At 38.1% G+C, this 18,894-nt stretch overlaps 1 protein-coding gene across 2 annotated transcripts in view; it reads left to right on the top strand.

Moving 5' to 3' along the window:
- Nucleotides 1-18,894, top strand: part of ELMO1 (engulfment and cell motility 1) — a 311,923-nt gene that overhangs the window by 143,683 nt on the left and 149,346 nt on the right. For both annotated transcript variants that reach the window (XM_069859885.1, XM_069859886.1), the window contains 2 exons: nucleotides 697-801; nucleotides 14,534-14,642. In XM_069859885.1, coding sequence (XP_069715986.1) covers nucleotides 697-801; nucleotides 14,534-14,642 — 214 coding nt within the window. The remainder of the gene's footprint in view (nucleotides 1-696; nucleotides 802-14,533; nucleotides 14,643-18,894) is intronic.

The following is an 18,894-nucleotide window of genomic DNA, read 5'->3' as shown; positions in this document are numbered from 1 at the left end:
TTTAAGCAAATGTAGATTTTCATGTACTGTGTGAAACAGAACTTTAGAAATTCGTAGGAGTGTGTGGAAGCTAACAATTTTTAGTTATATTTGGTATGTTCATTCATTCATTAGTTCCATAGTTGAAATTCATAGATTCACAATATAAAAAAAATTTGCTCAATTTTCATGAAGTTCATGTGTTTCATTTCATACACTTATGCCTGATGCTTTTTGTGTTCAGGAATCCACAAGATCCAATAGACTTAGTATAGCTTTTGAATATAGTAGGTTTTTTTCCTTTTTTTTGTGGTTTATTTGAAATTATTCCATAGCAGCGGTATAAATAAGTGTTTTGATGGTTGTTTGCATATGTGTCTGTATTTTCATGTAAATACTACTTTTGGTACGTAATATCACTGAGGAGTCCATGTGCTATGAAAGACTTGGAGATCTGTACTTCTGAAGCACGCAGCCTTTGGGAAACTCTATTTTATAGCTACAGAAGTAAGTGACTGACATGCCAATTTCATAGTGTTTGCATTTGGCTTCAAAGTTCTTTGAGGCGTGGACCATTGCATTGTTAAGAGTTTTCTGCTCAGCAAAGAACTCTGTTGCTGGACATCTTGGCACAGCATGCTAACGTGATGCACATCACTGGGGAGCTGATAGCTTTTGTAAAGATGCTCGTTGAGTTATCTTGTTTTCTTTTTACAGAATCATGTAAACCCAGCAATGGATTTTACACAGACCCCTCCAGGAATGCTTGCCCTTGACAACATGCTGTACTTCGCTAAACATCACCAGGATGCTTATATACGGGTAATGCTTCTTCTCATCTCAGAGATCTGTGCAGTTACCTGTTCAGACTGATTCTGTCCTGTTTACACTAATCTTTGAAGGGGAAGTTCAGAATCTTGATACCGTTAATAAAAAATTCTAGGAAGGCAAACCATGTAACACTAAAACATGACATAAATATTAAAAGCTTCAGGAGAAAGCTGTACAGCTGTCTAGTCTGTCATTGCTGTGTCAAATATTATAGATATTACTTCTTGCAAATATTAATTTTTGCTTAGGCCTGCAAAGAGAAGAGAGATGAGCTTGTGCATTTTTTAGATGTGTAATGGATGTCCATAAGCTCAGAAATTAATAATTGTACGGAATTCTGTCTGCCTTACTCCAAGTCTACCAAAACCTGTCAAGGTTTTCTGTGGATAGGAGGCTTTGATGAACAAATGCCTTGATAACTGACTGAGTTCGTAGTGTCCTGAGAGTTAAGATGCTTCTGCTAAAACTACTGCTGTAGGTGATGTAATGCTTGGAGAAAAATAGGTAAGCATCATGATTTACTTTCACTACCTGTTCCTGCCCCCTGCTCCCATTCCACTTCATACATTTATTATTTCAGGGGTATTTAATCAAGTTATATTGACTTCCTTACAGAAAAGGCATACAGCTGAACGATTCCTGACCCTGAACAGAACAGCTTCTTGTGACCTTTATTGAAGTCGAATACTTGCCAGGTGTCAACCTAGAAAGCACAGATGGAAGTAGAGAATAGTCTCGAAAGTCAGTGTCTTGAGATAGGGATGGTGTAACTTCCCGAGAAAAAGCACACATGCAGACCTGCCTAAAGAAGGTTGCATACAGCAACACTAGACACACCAGTAATTTCTACTAGAGACAGAAGAGTGAACTTTTAATATGCACTATTGTCTCATTTTTCCTCAAAGTAGAAAATTGTCAGAGCTCTGACAGTTTTGTAAAAGACGTGCTGATATCCAGGCCAGGATGATCCGTGGACATAATAGGAGAACACAAGATTATCAGAACTTCTCTTTAAATATAATTTTGTGTCTCAATCTGAGTCTGTTAATAGCTGTTAAAAGAAATTGGGGTAGCATGCAATACAGCAATATTTGTCAGACCCCTTGAAATTTAGGGTTATTTCATATACTGGACAATAAGTATGTTTTCTGGATTAACTATACTGAAATGTGATTTTGTTTACAATGAGACAATACATTACTTTTTCTCATTAAAATTCAGTACAATCTGGACTGTGCTACTTCATAGGCTTCTTTTGAAGTTTCTAAATTCAGAGAATATACTTGGTAGGGATAGCCAGTGCTCCAAATGAGAGAGTTGTATTTTAAAGAAGTATGAAAGAGTTGAAAGAGGACAGAAATTCTGTTGAAATAGAGCTTTCATTGACATCTTTAAATTTTTTCTTATTTTTTCATTTTCATATTGCAAATGCTGTCTTAAAAATTGGGTTCAGTATAGCATATAATTAGCCACTCTTTAGAAAGTACTTTGGTGCTGGCTCAGCTTTGTTTCTATAATGTGATATTTTTACTGCAGTATTACTGAGAATTTTTGCTGGTATTTTAAGATGCCTGCTTTTATTCTTGTGTGGTTCCCATTAGGAGAATGTCTGTAGGGCTCTTGTATTTCCTGCCTGAGAAAGAATGCATATATGCTAGAAATGCCCTACTGAGGCATACTCAGATTAATTGGCATGCTCAGAGCTGCTTTGGGAACTGTTAACACACCTTAAGAGTATGTTAGCCTACCCAGCTTTCCTGTATAGTTCTATAGTGCTTGTAGTAGCATTACTGGCATGGTAGCTCGCTCAACTAGGGTTGTCCACCTTGTCACGTTAACAGCACGCTGAACAGCTCTAAGATGAACAATGTGGTCTAACTCCTACAGCTAGTCTTTGATTGCAAGACACCTACTTTCTGTCTTTTAGTCTCTTTGATATACTAGCTGGTGTACAGTAGTTTCCTGGGGGCCTTGGCATGCCTGTCTCCTCAAGTTCCTTATTTCACACCAAATGTTGCCTTTTCTTCACGACCTTTGGCTCCCAAAGCTCCCGCAGCACCAGTTTGCTCTACTTGTACAGCCTGTTGACCTTGCTTTTTTTTTTAAGTATGTTTCTACTCCTACACCCTAACAAAAATTCTCTCTGTGTTTAAGGTTAATTTTCAAAAAGAAATTGTTAGCTATACAAATAGCATTTACATACTGAACAATTTATTTGAGAGGAGCTCTTCTTTTTTTCCCCCATTGTTGATAATAGGAAATGTGTTCGTTCCTAGGAGGAGAGATTCTGTTCAACTTGGCCCTTTGCAATACAGCCAATCACTGTACCATGAGTTCATTCTTAAGTCCCCAAATGAGAGATCTGTGCTGTGCAGTAATTAAAAATCGAGACTGGAAACCAGCATTAGTTTGAAACGAACTCGAAACATATGAAGTTTCTCCTGGCAGAATGTGGCATAGTAAGCAAGGACGCTATAGGGAAATCATGATGGTTTTGCTGAGTCTTTTGGCAGTGTTGCATTCTGATGGGCAGCACGAATCACTGCAGTCAGACCTGCCACTTTCTTATGATGCCCCAGCTTCATGTCCTTAGTCAGGGATCTTCTTGTGTTATTGAAAAAAACTGAATTAGGAGAAGTTAGAAGAGAAGACAGGCAATACAGAATCTCTTCCCTTTTCATTCCTTGTTCTGTGTCTCATAAGTGATTCGGCTTAGAAATAATTTGCATAATAAATGGATCAATTAGGTGGGAAGGATGTCTGAAACTCAAGTGCCCTTTGAAAGGCAGCAGTGGGCCTTCAAAGACCAGTACCAAAAAAAAGTGCTCATCAGAAGAGTAAATACAACTGCAATGTGTAGAAGAACATTGGTATGAAGGCAGTAGAGCAAATGGGGTTAACTCTGCACCTTGAAAGTAGGAAGAATTTCAAGGTGAAAACATGGGTGTCTCACAGTGAAGGATGATGCAAAAATAACCAAGCCTTTTTCCCTGTTTGGTTCTCTGTCCTACTTCCCAACAATCCATTTCTCTCATTCACCTTTTTGCAGTTAGATACTTATTCCTGAAAATACAGTAATAGGTTTTCTTTACTTACTCTCTTCCTTCTGAAAAATACAGTGTTGTTGTTCTTTATTTAGACCTTGAGTTAATTGTTTCTGAATCTGTTTTTGTTTACTATACAAAATGACTGGAGCCTCCAGAGGAAAGGTTATTTAGTGTTTGTGGAGGGGAACCATATTTTCCTTGATTGCGTTGTGTCCATAGCTATAAATTTGATTTTCAAGAAGGTTTCCTCTTGAATTATTTTTCTTTGGAATCAGCTTTTCTTTCTCTTTTTTATTAATCATCCAGTGCTATCAGTGACTGATATGCATTGTGTTTTTTTATGTTCCACTTAAATAATCAATTGCTGTCGTTAGAGGCTTTGATTTTTAAAGGTGGTGACACAGTATATGGAATGCATTGATGGAAGTAATGTTGAATATCTGCGAGAAATTTTAAAAGTTTCCACAGGAATTAATTGGCAGCTTCCCAAGCTACATAATTATAGGACAGTCAAGAGTATATAATTAAAGTTAACAGTGAGGAAAATGATTGGAATAAAGGTTTGTGACAGATTTTTTTTTTGTTCATTTGGAACAGACAGGTACACCCCCCCAAGTTCAAATTTGTTCCTTTCCAAAACTACTTCAGCTTCACATGCTATTAATTTTAAAAATAAAATTATAAGTTACCATTTAAAACGGACTTTATTCATTGCACTCATCTTGAGATTTTTCTTACTGATAACTTGTAGCACTGTGCCTTTGAAACTTTCCTGACTGTAAAAAAAGTCTGAGGAAAAACCTTTCCAGGGAAATACTGTTATGCCACCATTGCTATTAGTATCTCCATTTATTGGTGCTTTGTAATTGATTCATTTGGGAATTTGTGGTGTGAGACTATTCAGATGCATTTTGTTTTCAACTTACAATGAGGAGAGTGGTATAAATATAAGAAATTGAATTATTTTGTATGCATATTTGTTTATAGGTTTGTATTAATTTGCCTGATATTATTTTTTGTACACATGAATGTTAGTGATTATTGATTGTTGATATTGATGTAAAATAACGATATTTACTTAAGTCGGCATAAAGTGTAAGCTAAAGGAACCAAAATGGAGCACTCCTTTTATTTGTAATCCAAAGAAGAGAAATTTGATAATTGTTATCCTGTGTTTAAATGTGCAATGTTTGTGCCTAGGATGCTTCTACAGAAACAATAGCTTTGCAGTCTTGATAAGCTGACTTCTGTATGTGTCAACATTCATTCAGGTGTTCTTGACAGCAGGCAGCAAAATCAAAGCTACTGCTCCAGTTGTTAGTGGACTGCCATTCACCTTGGGTCTTGGCTAATTTTAGAGTTTCCTGGTAGAAAGAGCAGATGCAATTGGGTAAACTGAATTTGCGACAACTACACCTTAGATTCTAATGCACTAGCACATATATATTCCCTTATTTAACATTTTCCTCACAGTCATCTAACTATAGTGACAATCTTCATCTGGGAGAGATTGTAGGATTTTAGTTGGAGGTTATTGTGTTTCACAGTAAGTCCGCCAAGTCACAAAGAAGTCCTATATAACTTTGTTTCTGGTGGGGTCATTTCTCATTCTATTGAATTTGCTTTTGATGACTGACACATTGGTGACTTGTCTATATTTTTCTTCTGCTCTTATGGCCAGCCATTTTCTAACAGGTCTTGCTGCTTATTTGGGGTGAGATTCTGCCTTAAGAAGACAATTACTGTTTCTCCTTGTTGAATTTAGGCAGAAGAGGTTGGTGCTTCAGGCCAAACTGCAAATTAACATAGCATCTCTGGGTCTCAGTGTTGGCTATTCACATATTTAGATTCTGCCCAGCTAGCTAAGTAGGTTTATGCAAAATTCTGAGTCATTTGTTAAATTAGTAGGTTTACCATATGAGTAGTGAAAAATAGGTGTTCCTTGGAAAGAGATCATTTTACTATAGCCTGAAATTCAAGTCCCTCATCTGTAGAAGAGGAGGTTTTCCCACAGATTTTATCTAGCTAATGCAAATATTTCTTTGATATCAAAAAATTTTTAGTATAAAATATTGTCACCAGGTTGGGAAACCAGTATTGAAACCTATGCTGAAAAGTTGGGCTTATTAGTCTCTTGGTATGATTTATAATGGATCCACTGCTACTGCATTTTTGTGAATGATGCGTAAAAGACAGCAGTATGCTCCTATTTTTTTCTGTTCTTGTATTTAAGACAAATCATAGAAGTTATTGAAATGCCCCAAATCCAAACAATGTTTGGACTTTCGTTGAGCCAAGGGTTATTTTTATTAAAAATTGAGATGGTTTAGGGCCAGTAGTAGAAAATCCCCTTTCCTCTGCATCTATTGAGCTGGAAAGTAGGTTACTCACACAACTGTGATGCAGAGATGCTTCAAGCAGCTGCTTGACTTGCTGCCTTTGGGGAAGTTGGGGAAGGAGTTCTTTTCCTTTTGAAATCTTTAGAAGTCACACTGTAGGAGCAGGTTCTGTTTGTGACTACCAATGATGCAGGCAGGAAGATCGCTGGCATCCTGCAGAGAACTTTCAAAACTTAAATGAGTTGAGTCACAGTCAGCCTGTCTGCTGTATACTTTCTAACCCATGCAGTTGTTGTATAGGAGGCTGCCTACACATCCTTCCGGCAGTTCACAAAGTCTCTTCATGCCTACTCATTCTAGCCTGATCAGATATAAGTAGCCTAACATATAATTTGAGCATTTTCTGAAATAAAACTGAGCCTGATTTCTGCCATGCCCCTCTCCCCCTGATAGGAAAAGGGATGCAATTTCTTTCTGTTCTGCTAAAGGTAGAGAGTAAAGTGAGCTTTGTTACATGTGTCTCCCTGGCGAGTCTTGTGAGGAAATGCAGTTTTCCACCTGAGACCTAATTGCCTAAGCCCATTAGTTCCCAGTCTGATAACATGTTCTTGCTTTCTCTTCTTTGCCAGTCTTTGCATTCTGTGTTCTTCCCTTGCACTCAGATATCTAGTTTTTCTTCCCGCCTTTTTTTTTTTTCTCAGCTATCACTCGTGTCTCTGCTTTTCATACCAAAACACCAATAAGTTGTTTTGTTTTACTGCGAGGGGCTCCATCACTGATGGCCAAATTGAGGTGCTGTGGGATACATGTGACAGCGTTACAATCCTGCATATGTTCAGATGTTACAATCCTGCATATGTTCAGATCATTTCTCACTGTTCACAGAACACCTAAACTTTCCTATGTATTTGGAAGCTGTTGGCTAAATGAGGTCCTGATCCAAAGGTCCCAGAAGTTGTTGCAAGTCTAGCTATTATCTTCAGAAGGTTTTGAATTACACCATGAGTTGCAGCAGTAGCACTGAAAGATTTGACTGAGTTTTGTGGCTGGTAGTTTTCAAACTGGACGAGGTCAACAGCAAATCACTTTTCCCCTGCCTGTGGGGAAGTAAAGGGCACATCCTATTGCTGCGTTTGAACATGACATGGAAGCTGGGCCTTCTATTCTTGGGTCTTGCCCAGGGAAGCTGTGGATGCCCCATCCCTGGAGGTGTACAAGGCCAGATTGGATGGGGCCTTGGGCAGCCTAGTCTGGTGGGAGGTGTCCCTGCCCATGGCAGGGGGGTTGGAACTAGATGATCTTTAAGGTCCCTTCCAACCCAAACTATTCTATGATTTGTACCACTATGCTTTACAGTGATTGATTCTGCGCAGAATCACAAAGAAAGGAGGAAGATACATGCTATTTCAAGAAGACCACTGTGTATTTAGCTTTTCATGGAAAATAAACACAATACAATCATGCTTCATACTAAGGTGTTTGTGTGAAAACCAAAATTTATTGGTAGGTGAGCAACTGCAGAACCGTCCAAATTTAGCTTGTGATAGTTTGGCACTAGATTTATTTTAAAAGAGGAGAAACCGCCCCCATCCCCCACCTCTGCCATATTTTTCTAGAAGAAAAGCAACTATTGGCAATTTTAAGCCAACTTTGCTAGAAGGGTTTTATGGCTGCAGTCAACACTGGCTGTAATATTACCACGACAGTTTAAATTCCCCCTGTTATCTACATATTGTTATATAATGACATAATCAGATGCTTTTGTTTTCCCTCCTACGTTGTATAACACTCACTGTCTCCTGGCTGCTTTGCAATAGTGAGTTCTATTCCTTCTGTTAGCAGTTCTCTTCTCAGGTGATGCACTGGTTATCCCCCAGGTGCTTATTCACAGTTGTGCATGACAAAGCACATATCAAACTCTTGATGTCTGATCCTTAACATGGGTCTATTACTAGATGTTCCTCAAATAAGGCATGGCTTTGCATCTGTGTTTCTCGTGCCAGTGGCTCCTTTATTTTTATTTTTCAGTATCTGTAGTAGATCTTGCTCTTCTCTCATATCTTGGATTAAATTCCAGTTCTGGTGCCTTCTTGAGGAAAGCAGATATGATTGTTGCTTTATTTTAATTTTTACGTGAGGAATTTCTGTAATGTTTCGGTAATATGAAGGAAGGTGGAGATAAGGCATAGGGGAACCGGGGTAGGGGGTGGAATTGGAAGTAAAATAATGAAGATAAAAAGACATGGTAGAGCAGACAGTGCTGAGTGAAGGATCTTGGAAGAACACCAGTGCTGAGGTTGAGGCAAATGACAAGCTGCCTTAAGAAGAAAGCAAAACTGGTGAAGAAGATGAATGGAAACTGTCTGCAGTAGAGTCCCTTACCTTTCTCAGGAAGCATATCCTTAGGACTTGCTTCTTAGTATTACTTAAGGCATCTAAGCAAAAAGGAAATGGTGAAGCCTACCATATGTGATAAGAAGGCTTAGGAAAAGAAAAGTAGTGTCAAGAAAATGAAGAGCATCCCTGAAATTTTTTAATGTTAAAATGCTACCTGACTTTAATTTTTGGTCTAAGTAGGACTTTACCATCTTACTAACCACGTCTTTGAAACTGTTGATATTAACCTACATCAAACTGGTAGAAAACTAAGTATCTGTTAAAGCATTTTAGATAGCACTACAAAATAGGTCTGGGGAATTGCTCCTTTTTAATACTGCAGCAATGCTTGTTGAACTGTCTGCTGTGGGATTTATTATAAGTATTGATGCAGCTATAGTGGGTCTTGCCTTTCACTTCTCTATTTACTTCCTAATCATAATGAATCTCTAATCCATTGACAGGCCCTGAGGTTGGCCCAGGAATCTGAGAATTACATCTGTAGTTGCTGTGGGCAGTATACTTTCAGGCAGTTTAATCTTTAATGTGAAGTATTGGCTAAGTCGATACTCTTTCCCAGTGAAAAAGGAATATTTTTGTCTGGCGGTTTCATCTTCCAGGATTTTGATGAGGGAAGCTTTTGAATATACCTGTCTTCAGAACTTTGCCTTTAGTCAGTCATTAACTCTTTGTTGCAGATTTTTAAGCCCAAAGTAGTCAAACGTGAAAAAGTCTTAATTTAGTTCACTGCTTCCCTGAGGGTCTATTCTGTACTTGTTGAGGTAGTGATGGACTCTATGAATAATTTGATGGAAGATTATAAAGGAACACTGCCATAAAGTTAGAAAATCTTTCTGGTTTGGTGGTGTGGGGGTTTTTGCTACTGAAGATTTTGCATTATTTTTCTGTGATCTTAATGTGATGCTTGAATTTATTCTGTGTTATTGTCCATGCCATTGGTAGATATTTTATAAAGGCAGGTGAGCCACCTTTGGGTGATGCTGAACACCATTGATTATAACACAAGGGGAAGTATATAAGATCTCGCAGTTAAAAACAGCAACCTAACATATTCTCTAAGGAGAAATATTCTTTCCTGTGTCTCTCTTGTTGCTTTGTTCGGCAATTGGATGATGGAGGGCTGCCTTCCACTTCTTGAAAAGACTTTTGGCTTCAGAGGAAACGGGGTACACCAGACGATTCATATGGCTAAATCTCAGAAGAAATTCAGTTTTCAGTAGTTGCTGAGCGATGCTGCCTGAATTGTCTACCTTGGGAAATGCGATCAAGCTTACATTTCTCTTTCTGATCACTCACTAGTCAGAACTTTTTCTTTTCCATTTGCAGCAGGAATTTGTAAATGAAGGGAGAAGTATAAGTAGTAGGTAACTTAAAAAATAGTAAAAACTGTACAGAATTGTATTCTGCTACAAATCCTGTCAAATTCCCATGCCTTAATAGGCCAGAGTTTCATCTGTAGAAATGTCAAGAAAACGGATAACACCGGTTTCCTAAAACTTTCACCTTCTTGCATTTTTAAAGACATTTTTTAAACCTCTTCCTTTCTTCTGTTCTGCTAGTCAATTCATCTTATTCTTCTTGTCATACAATTTTGTTCTCTTTCTATGCTTCTATCACTTACTTTCTTTTTTTCTGAGCTGCAGTTTTGGTTGTTCTGTTTTGTAAGGGTTTATTTCAGCGTTTTTTTCGGGGAGGGGAAGGCAGAAGTGTGTGTGCTCGTTTGTTTGTTTTAAGAAAAATCTGCTTTTTAAAAAAAATCAGTGATCTCTCTTGTCTTCCTTGTTAATGACTTCTCATCACTCAAACTTCTCCTGGCTGCCCTGTCTTAGTGATTTTCCTTCTGTTTTGTTTTGTTGTTCATGAGATTTTGTCTGGATTTTTTGCTTTTTCCTAAAGAAAAGAGAATATGTTGTTGTTATTGAGTGTTACACATCATATGCCCTTTCTGCTTTTCTTTGTGGTAATGGGCAACAGTAAAGGACCAGAAGAAATGAAGAGGAATCGCAGCATTTAGTACTCCCATACTGTGAGGTGATTTGGGGTTTTGTGTAACACCTAGTGTATCAGGAGCCACATTCCTGTGTTGGACCTTCCCAACTATGTAGATCTGCAAAGACATAAGAAAGGAAAAACTGGCAGAACAAGTCTACTAGAAGTAGACTCTTAATATCAAAGTAAAGAACAGCCAAGCAGACCAGAGTTAAGATAGGACTGAAAGAAGATGGAATATTAGCCAGCAGTGTGCCAATATGGCCAAGAGGCTTATATCAGAAATGGTGTGGCCAACAGGACTATGGAAGTTATCCCCCTGTACTTGGCACTAGTGAGGCCACATCTTGAATAGTGTTTAGTTTGGGGTCCATTAGTACAAGAAGGACATTGAGCTGCTGCAGCATGTCCAGAGGAGGGCAACAAAGTTGGTGAAGGGTCTGGAACACAGATCTTAGGTGGAGCAGCTGGGGGAACTGAGGCTATTTAGGCTGGAGAAAGGGAGGCTGAGGGACCTATCGCTGTCTACAACTACATGAAAGGAGGTTGTAGTGAGGTGAGTGTTGGTCTTTTCTCCCAAGTAGCAAGTGATGAGACAAGAGGAAATGTCCTCAGGTTGCTCCAGGGGAGGTTTAGATTTGGTATTAGGAAAAATTTCTTTACCGAGAGAGTGGTGAAGCATTGGAACAGGTTGCCTAGGGAAGTGGTTGAGTCACCATCCCTGTGAGTATCTAAAAGATGTGTAGATGTGGTGCTTAGGAACATGGTTTAGTGATGAACTTGACAATGTTAGCTTTACAGTTGGACTCAATGTCAAGGGTCCTTACCAACATAAATGATTCTGTTATGTCAAGACTTCTGTTAATGTTCATGATTTCTGCCTTTAAATATTTGTTTCCTTCAAGCAAAATTTAATCACCATGCCTTCTAATTGTGAAATGTCTGGTGGATCTGCAGCTTGTTGTGGATTTGTGAGAGGAAAGAGAAGAAAGATAACAAAGTGCAGCCACTTCATGAGCATTAATGATAGACCTTCATTTGAATGAAGGTTCTGTGGGCTTTGTGACTTCCTCACTACTTTCCCTCCCTTGGTAAAATAACTGTTATGATAGACACCTGAATCAAGCAGCAATGTGCTCGGTAGACATACAGCAATATATTCAGTCTAGAGCTGTGTGTTATCTTTCTTTCTCTGCTATTTTTTTCACCAGTTTACAAAGTAAACATGTCCATTCCTTGCTTATTTCTCCTCCATAACCAGAGTGATAAAATAAATAATATTAAATTCATGCCCTTATCAACTGCATTTATGGCATTTTACTTTGGAACAGGATATGAATCGTGAAGTTGTGAAAAGAGTATTACAAATATAATAATGAATGTTGTAAATCTGTTGCCAAGATTAGGAATTATTTCTCTTTGGGCATTTATAATAACCTATTCTTTTTCTTTCCCTTTTACTATAACTGTTTCTTACTGAAGATCCATGTCTGTCAAATTAGACTACAGATATTTAAATGTAGTAAAGGGCCTTCCATCTTTTTTTCTGACAAAAATGTAACATGTCAGCTCTGCCTTATTTTGCACTACAAATGCTAAAAGGTGATGCTTGCAGAGTGTGTCAGAGGATCATTTTGAGGCTTCTTTACATATTGATTACTCAAATTGCCATTTAATTTGCTGTATAGCACTACACAGTGCCTTAAATATTTCTCTGGCATTCTCATTGATTGCTGTAATTCTGCCTTACGTTATGTGCATATGTGGTGTCACCATTAAAAATTTATGTGCTCATGAAATGTTAATATGTCAGGTTAATGTGAAACTCAACAAAATGCATCTGCCAGAAGCAAGCAGGAATGCTGATCAGCATGCTTCCCTTCCCCTCCCCCTTACCCTTTCACTTGCCTCTCCATTGATTTTATTACCAGTGTTTCTCTGCTGTATCTAAATCTATGTCAAAGCAGCCCCCTGCTCCGGTATGCAGATTTTGTGTTTTATTATGTGACAGATAAAAAATAGTAACAATAAAGCAAGCAAAGTGATCTCGGGGTGGTGTTGAGACGTCGCTTTACATTGTGCTTGTGCTACTCTATCATTGCTTCTGCGTTTGGGAATGGAAACGCAGCACTGTCCTCCATGAAAGAGACTGAAGCAGGATGACTCATCCAAAATGCCGAGTCATATTCACAAGTTCTTTGAATAGTGGCTGCAGAAATGTAAAACAAAAATCGCTGGAGTGTTTCTTTCATTCGTTACAGCTTTTATCCAGAGATTACATGAAACAATTAGATGTAATTTAAATCAAAATTTTTAGAAGGAAATGTAACTCTTTTTGGCAGACTGGTGGACGTGATTCTGACACTATCCAGTTGGACAAATCGAGAAAAAATTGTGGGGATCAAATATTAATCATATTCCTAATGATGTTCTAAGCTTCTGTGGGAAGTCTAAGTGACTTCAATAAACAACAACACTGGAACACAAAAGAAAGTGATCATCCACACTCATAACACAGAGAGCAATCACCCTTTTATATTGCTGGGAGATGAGTTGAGAGCAAAGTATCAGCCAGAGGCTGCCCTTTGAACAGGGAACTAAAGTAGAACTAGAATAGTTTAAGTAACTTTCCTACTTACTTCTGAGTTTTCACTCTTTCCCCACTTTTACGTTTAACTGCTTCACAGAGAAGGCTTCTCCACACAAGGGAACATGAAACAGTCATAACTAAGATCTGGGGAGAGAGGGAAAGATTTTGCTAGCATCCAATATTGCATTGATCCTCTCCTCTACGACGTTGTTTTGAGTGAAGTTCCAGCCTTGCAGCCTTTTGTAAAGCTTTCTTTGCTCCTGAAATTGAAAGATTTAAACAAACAAAAAACCTCCAAACCAAAAACACAACCAAGAAAAAAAACCAAACAGACGAAAAATGTGATGAAGATGGGAGCTAAGGAGACAGGAGAAATGAAAAGCAGAGAACAATGTCTAAACACCTGTTTGTGAAGAAAACTCAGAGAGCCTCTGAGGTCCTCTGGTGCTTAGTGAAATCGCTTACCTTTGAAATTCATTTTCTTTCTCTGTCTCTTGTTCCCAGGCTATACAGCAGCTGGTTATTTTAAAGCCAGTAGCAAAGTTTATTATTGCAGACAGTTCTTACTGTGGTCTGTTTTGACCATTTCTTTTTCCAGCCCATATTTTGCTGTCTTTTTAGGCTCACAGCTTCAATGAAATCTGTAGTATTTTTATAACCATTTTTTTTCATCTGCAGTGAAATAATGTATCTGATATGCCTTAATGGGTATAAAAATGTCCAAGGAGTTTTTTTCTCCCACTTATTTTGCAGTGTCACTCAACAACAAAGAATATAAAGGCTCTCCTTGAGTCGTTTTTGCAGTATTCATAGGCTGGATGAAAGAACGATCGCTGAATTGTTTTGTATGCAAACACAAGTTTTTTCCATACCAGAGAAAATGCACACATTTTCTTCCTTTTGTGGACTTCAGTTTGACTTTTGACATTGGGGCGTTTTTTGGAGCCTGAATCCAAAATGCAGTTTCGGTCCCGCTTTTTTAAAATAATTTCTTCTAAGTGTGTTCATGTCTATCAATCATTGTATCTATTTTCTTTTAACTGACGAATTTGAAATTAAACTATTTCTTTTTCTTTGGTTTCTACTGCAGTTTCTGCAAGCAAGGGTTGTGTGTGCAGAAAAGTAACAGTGCATAGAATGGCAAAGCTTCCCAGTTGGTCATGGAGCAGGACTGCTTCCATATTGCTGACTTGCACAGGTCATTTAGCTGAGAGTAGGGTCAAGGTTTATAAAAACAGGGTCTCCATGTACAGTTTCCTAAATTCAGCCTTTGTATATCTTGTAAATGTTGGATGTAGAGATAAGTATTCAAACTCATGGTTCTTCAAACTCGTTACTTTCTGTTTTGATTCCTCCATCAGATTGTCCTGGAGAACAGCAGTCGGGAAGACAAGCATGAATGTCCATTCGGCCGAAGCAGCATTGAGCTGACAAAGATGCTGTGTGAAATACTGAAAGTGGGAGAGCTACGTAAGTTAACTTGTTTGTTTGACCTTTGAGAACCATTGAGAGAGTTCAGCAATACCTGAAGTCTATTTCAATGCAAGAATTTTCTTCCAAGAATCATTTCTTAGTATGTGCCTATGTACAACAGGACTATACTTGTTTTCCAGTGTCTCTTACTGGTTTGTGAACATACTAAGGATGCAGGTGGAGTAAGGGAAACGGGCACACTGTCTTTCAGTTTCTTCTATATGAAATAGGGTAGTTGCATCATTTCCAGAGAGGTCAGTTAATTTCTCATTCGGGTGATTTGATGTAGCAGACTTAATGGTCTTACTGTTCCATAGGCTTGTCCATAGGTTGATTTTATATGAATGTCACAGTCATCCTTTGTGGGATTGCTCATCTAAACTGACACATCCTGTTTCCTCTTAGATATCTAAAGCTTTATCTGAATACCAGATGATACATGTATCATTTACTCTAACAGTGTGATATGAAATATTGTATTTTAGTACAGACTAAACAAGCTGTCTTTGGCGTCGATTACAGTCCCATGACAAATTGTTAGATACTATCAAACAGAAGAGCATGCCTATATTTTCATTAGTCTTAGAGTGTTGGTGTTTAGCTCTATCAATATATATAAACTTCATTTACCTATCAATAATGTTTTGGATCCAACTACAGTCTGTCTTGGCAAGCACTACCCCAAGCCTCATTTTATTGTTGCACAAGCAGAGGGCACAACTGAGATGCTTTGATTCCTTCCGAGCCATTTTTTCCCTTTTGAATTTTTTTCCTAATAAACATTTTTCTTCTACCTTTACACCCAAGTCCATGAAATGTAATAAGAGAAAAGTAATGCAAAAGGCAGCAAGAAAGCCTGGAGGTATCATTGGTTCTTGTTCCTACCAGCTCTGCAACAAACTTCAAAAGCTGTGTTTTCAAAAGTATGATTTGGCTGTTAATACTTCTAAAGCTTTGAAATGCAATGTTTTGTGAGAATTTATTGACCAAAGGAAAAATCTATCACTGTGCAATGGGCCAGGATAAAACCTGTGCACTGCTTGCAGCTTCCAAATTGACACTCAGTATTTGACAGAACTGGATGAATGTTATGTTTACTTTTGAATACCATCCTAAGTAAACCAAAGTTATTAAAGAGCTCATTCACTATGTGTATAAATAAACAATTTAACAACTATTTTAGATGTATGGTAATGGTGATGTGTTGTGTAAGGTTCAGACTGTAGCAGATATGTCTCCCTTAAAATAACCTCACTGCTGCAGTTGAAGTGTTTAATGCCAAATCACACATGAGAGGTCTGTCTGAACTTTTCTGCTGGTAAATATAGGAGGGACCTATCATCTCAACAAATCTGTAAGCCTATTTGAATTAAGTGCTAAAGATCAACTTTATTTTTAGAAATGCACAGAAAAATACCTGAAATCCAAAGTAAGGCTATGTACATGGTGTTTTGTGTATGCTCCATCATGAACTTTGCTGCTAAGAAAGATGAATGATCAAGAGTTAACTAAGTGTCTCAAACCTCTTCGTTGCTGTGTCATAGGAAGTCATTCAATAAATAAACATTTTCTTGCCACAGTCAGGTCTGTTGCCCACATGCAGGAGGCTGTTAGTATATAGATGATTTGCCATGTGTGGTACTGTGTGGTACTGCTTCTAACTTCTGCAGATAGCTCCTTTCATGTTTAAACTTTTTCATTATCTGGTCTTTTAAAGTGGGGACTATTAATAAAATAAGAGGATTTGGGGTAGTTACTCAGTTACCATATGATGTAAATATGAAAGGAAAGCTGGTTCTGCTATTTCACCTTTAGAAGTAAAATATTTTTTGGTGGGGGGTGAGAGGGTTGTTTTTATTTTTCTTTTGGGGTTTTGGGTTAGAGTAGCTCTATAGTCTGGAAGTGTGGTGTTAGAAAACTGAAACATTTCCCAAGGATAGCTCTGGCTAAGGGTTGTTACCATTTAATGTTCTGGAGCCACTTGCTTTGATATTATTAAAGCTGCAAGTCACTGTGATCCTAGATGTGCTGGTTCATATCAGGAACTCATGGTGTTCTTTCATAGGTATGTGATGCTGTACAGAGAAAATTTGATGCTGAGAAGTACGCTGGTGCTTCTGTTCATAGGAACCAGATGTAGCATGACTGACTTCTGTAAAGTCATGCTAATCTACACCCACAGAGCATCTATCTCTGGATGTGGCAGTAAGAGTGCGTCATAGCCTTATATTCACAGGGGACAGAACTAAGGTTACCTCTAACTCATTTAACGATTCACCTGTTCATCAGTATGTTTCCGTAATGGTTTTGTTTACGTGGGACTCAAATTGTCATGTAAAAAGGCTGTAATAAAATACACCTTTAAAATAATGTGCAGAAAGCAGATTTCTCGAAAAAGGCTCTCACAGATGTGCATCTTAAATGGCCTGTGATCTGCTGTGTATTTTGTTGAGAAGCGCAAACTAGAACCGACATCTTAAGAAAAATGTGCATTCAGATTTATTCTTCGCTTGAAAATAAACATTGTATTACTGAATAGGATTGGGCATCTTAAAATTCAGTTTAGGGCAAGGGTCTTCCTGAATGTTTGTATGTGTTAGGTTTCAAAATATGTATTTAGGCTGCCAGTGTTTCTTTAGAAATTCAAAACTAGTCATTATTGTATTGGAACATAGAACTTTTTCTTTAACAGTCTCTGAATTGTATAATTTAAAAGCCACAATAAATTACCTATTGCTCATGAAATATTCAGCAGTGAAAACTTTCTTAAAGTGCAGAGTAGATAAAAGCTGCAAGACTGTCCATTATTTATGAAGAGCGCTTTAATGCTGATTATATTCCCCTTGCTCCACTGTATTAAATACCTGCAGGCAACAAGAAGACATTTTACCATTTCTTTTCGGTCCTTTGAAGCATCCATTCATCCCAGCAATGACACACAAGAAAGCATTAAAGGCATGCTGCCTCTTTTGCTATTGTGTTTCCCCAAATCAGTGTACTGGACTCCTTAATTCTTTGACTTTGGTTCCAAAATGTTCGTGACTTGGAAATTCATCGCTTCTTCAGTACAGCATTTAAGCATATGTTTAAATCTTGTGTGAGTCAAGACAGCTCAAATGCAAGCTGCGAGCTGAACATACGATAACTGCTTTACAGATGTGGATTTGCAGAGTAGAGGAGCTAAAACATAAGAGAAAGGTTGATGTAGTGTTTAAGTAACAGGAAAGTTCTTTATGAATGAATGACCATAAGCCTCTTCAACAAAATCTCTGAATCAGGAAAAAGTGGAATATTTGACTATACATTTTTAATCTTGTGCTACTGTTTCTGTTAAAAATACGTTGAAGAGAATGGCTTTACTGAGTACTTGCCAAGGCACTCATCTTGGCAAACACTAAGGCAATTCTGATTTCTCCAGTAATACCTCCCTTTGTCTGCCTTGGCTAACAAGATGATTTGCTTCTCATCCTCTGTGTCTTGGAGCTGACATCAGAGAGTAACACTTAGCCAGCTTTGACACTCCACATCCCTGGTACACCAACAAGTTCACAAAGAGCTTAAAAGGTCTGGCCATTCACATTACCTCCTTAGTGGTAAGGTAACCTCCATCCTCCCTCTTCTTTTTTCAAGGTTCAGTGCATGACATATATGCTAAAGGGGGAAGCAATACCCATGTAACAGAGTCCTGGCTTTGCTGGGAGGCAGTAACTTTGCAGATAAATATAAAAATGAAAAATAAGATCCAAAAGACCTTCCAGAATGGGAAACTTGGTGTTCATTAAAACCCTGTGTTTGTTGTAGGAAAGAATTGGAGCTCACCAATTTGAATAAGTAGCCCTAATCCTCTCTGATAGGTGCCAACAGTGTACCTCTGTTCAGTATGTGACACTCTTCCTACCCTCAAAACCGCTTCAAACTCTCATTCCTGATGGGAAGTGGTACTCAACTCTGTTATCTGATTTATGCAGAACTGGTAGAGCTTCCCAGGCTTGTTGTCTTCAATCTGTACAGGTTCAACTGAAATAATTTTGTGTTGAAGCTAATGAGGAGGTTTGTAGCTTACAGATGAATGATAAAGTAGTGCCGTGTATGCTGAAGAAAAGACAATGCTACCACCAGAGCTACACTCTAAAGATGTTCATATACCTATATTGTTGCATGCCTGAAGTTATTCTGCAGTTAAGGCATTTCACACTGAGTATTTTTCAGTGTACTTTTCAGAAGGACACAGATGTTGAACTGCCAGTGT

The sequence above is a fragment of the Phaenicophaeus curvirostris genome, chromosome 6 (genome assembly GCF_032191515.1).
Source record: "Phaenicophaeus curvirostris isolate KB17595 chromosome 6, BPBGC_Pcur_1.0, whole genome shotgun sequence".
Classification (NCBI taxonomy): Eukaryota; Metazoa; Chordata; class Aves; order Cuculiformes; family Cuculidae; genus Phaenicophaeus; species Phaenicophaeus curvirostris.
This window is presented reverse-complemented; position numbering and strand designations above follow the sequence as displayed.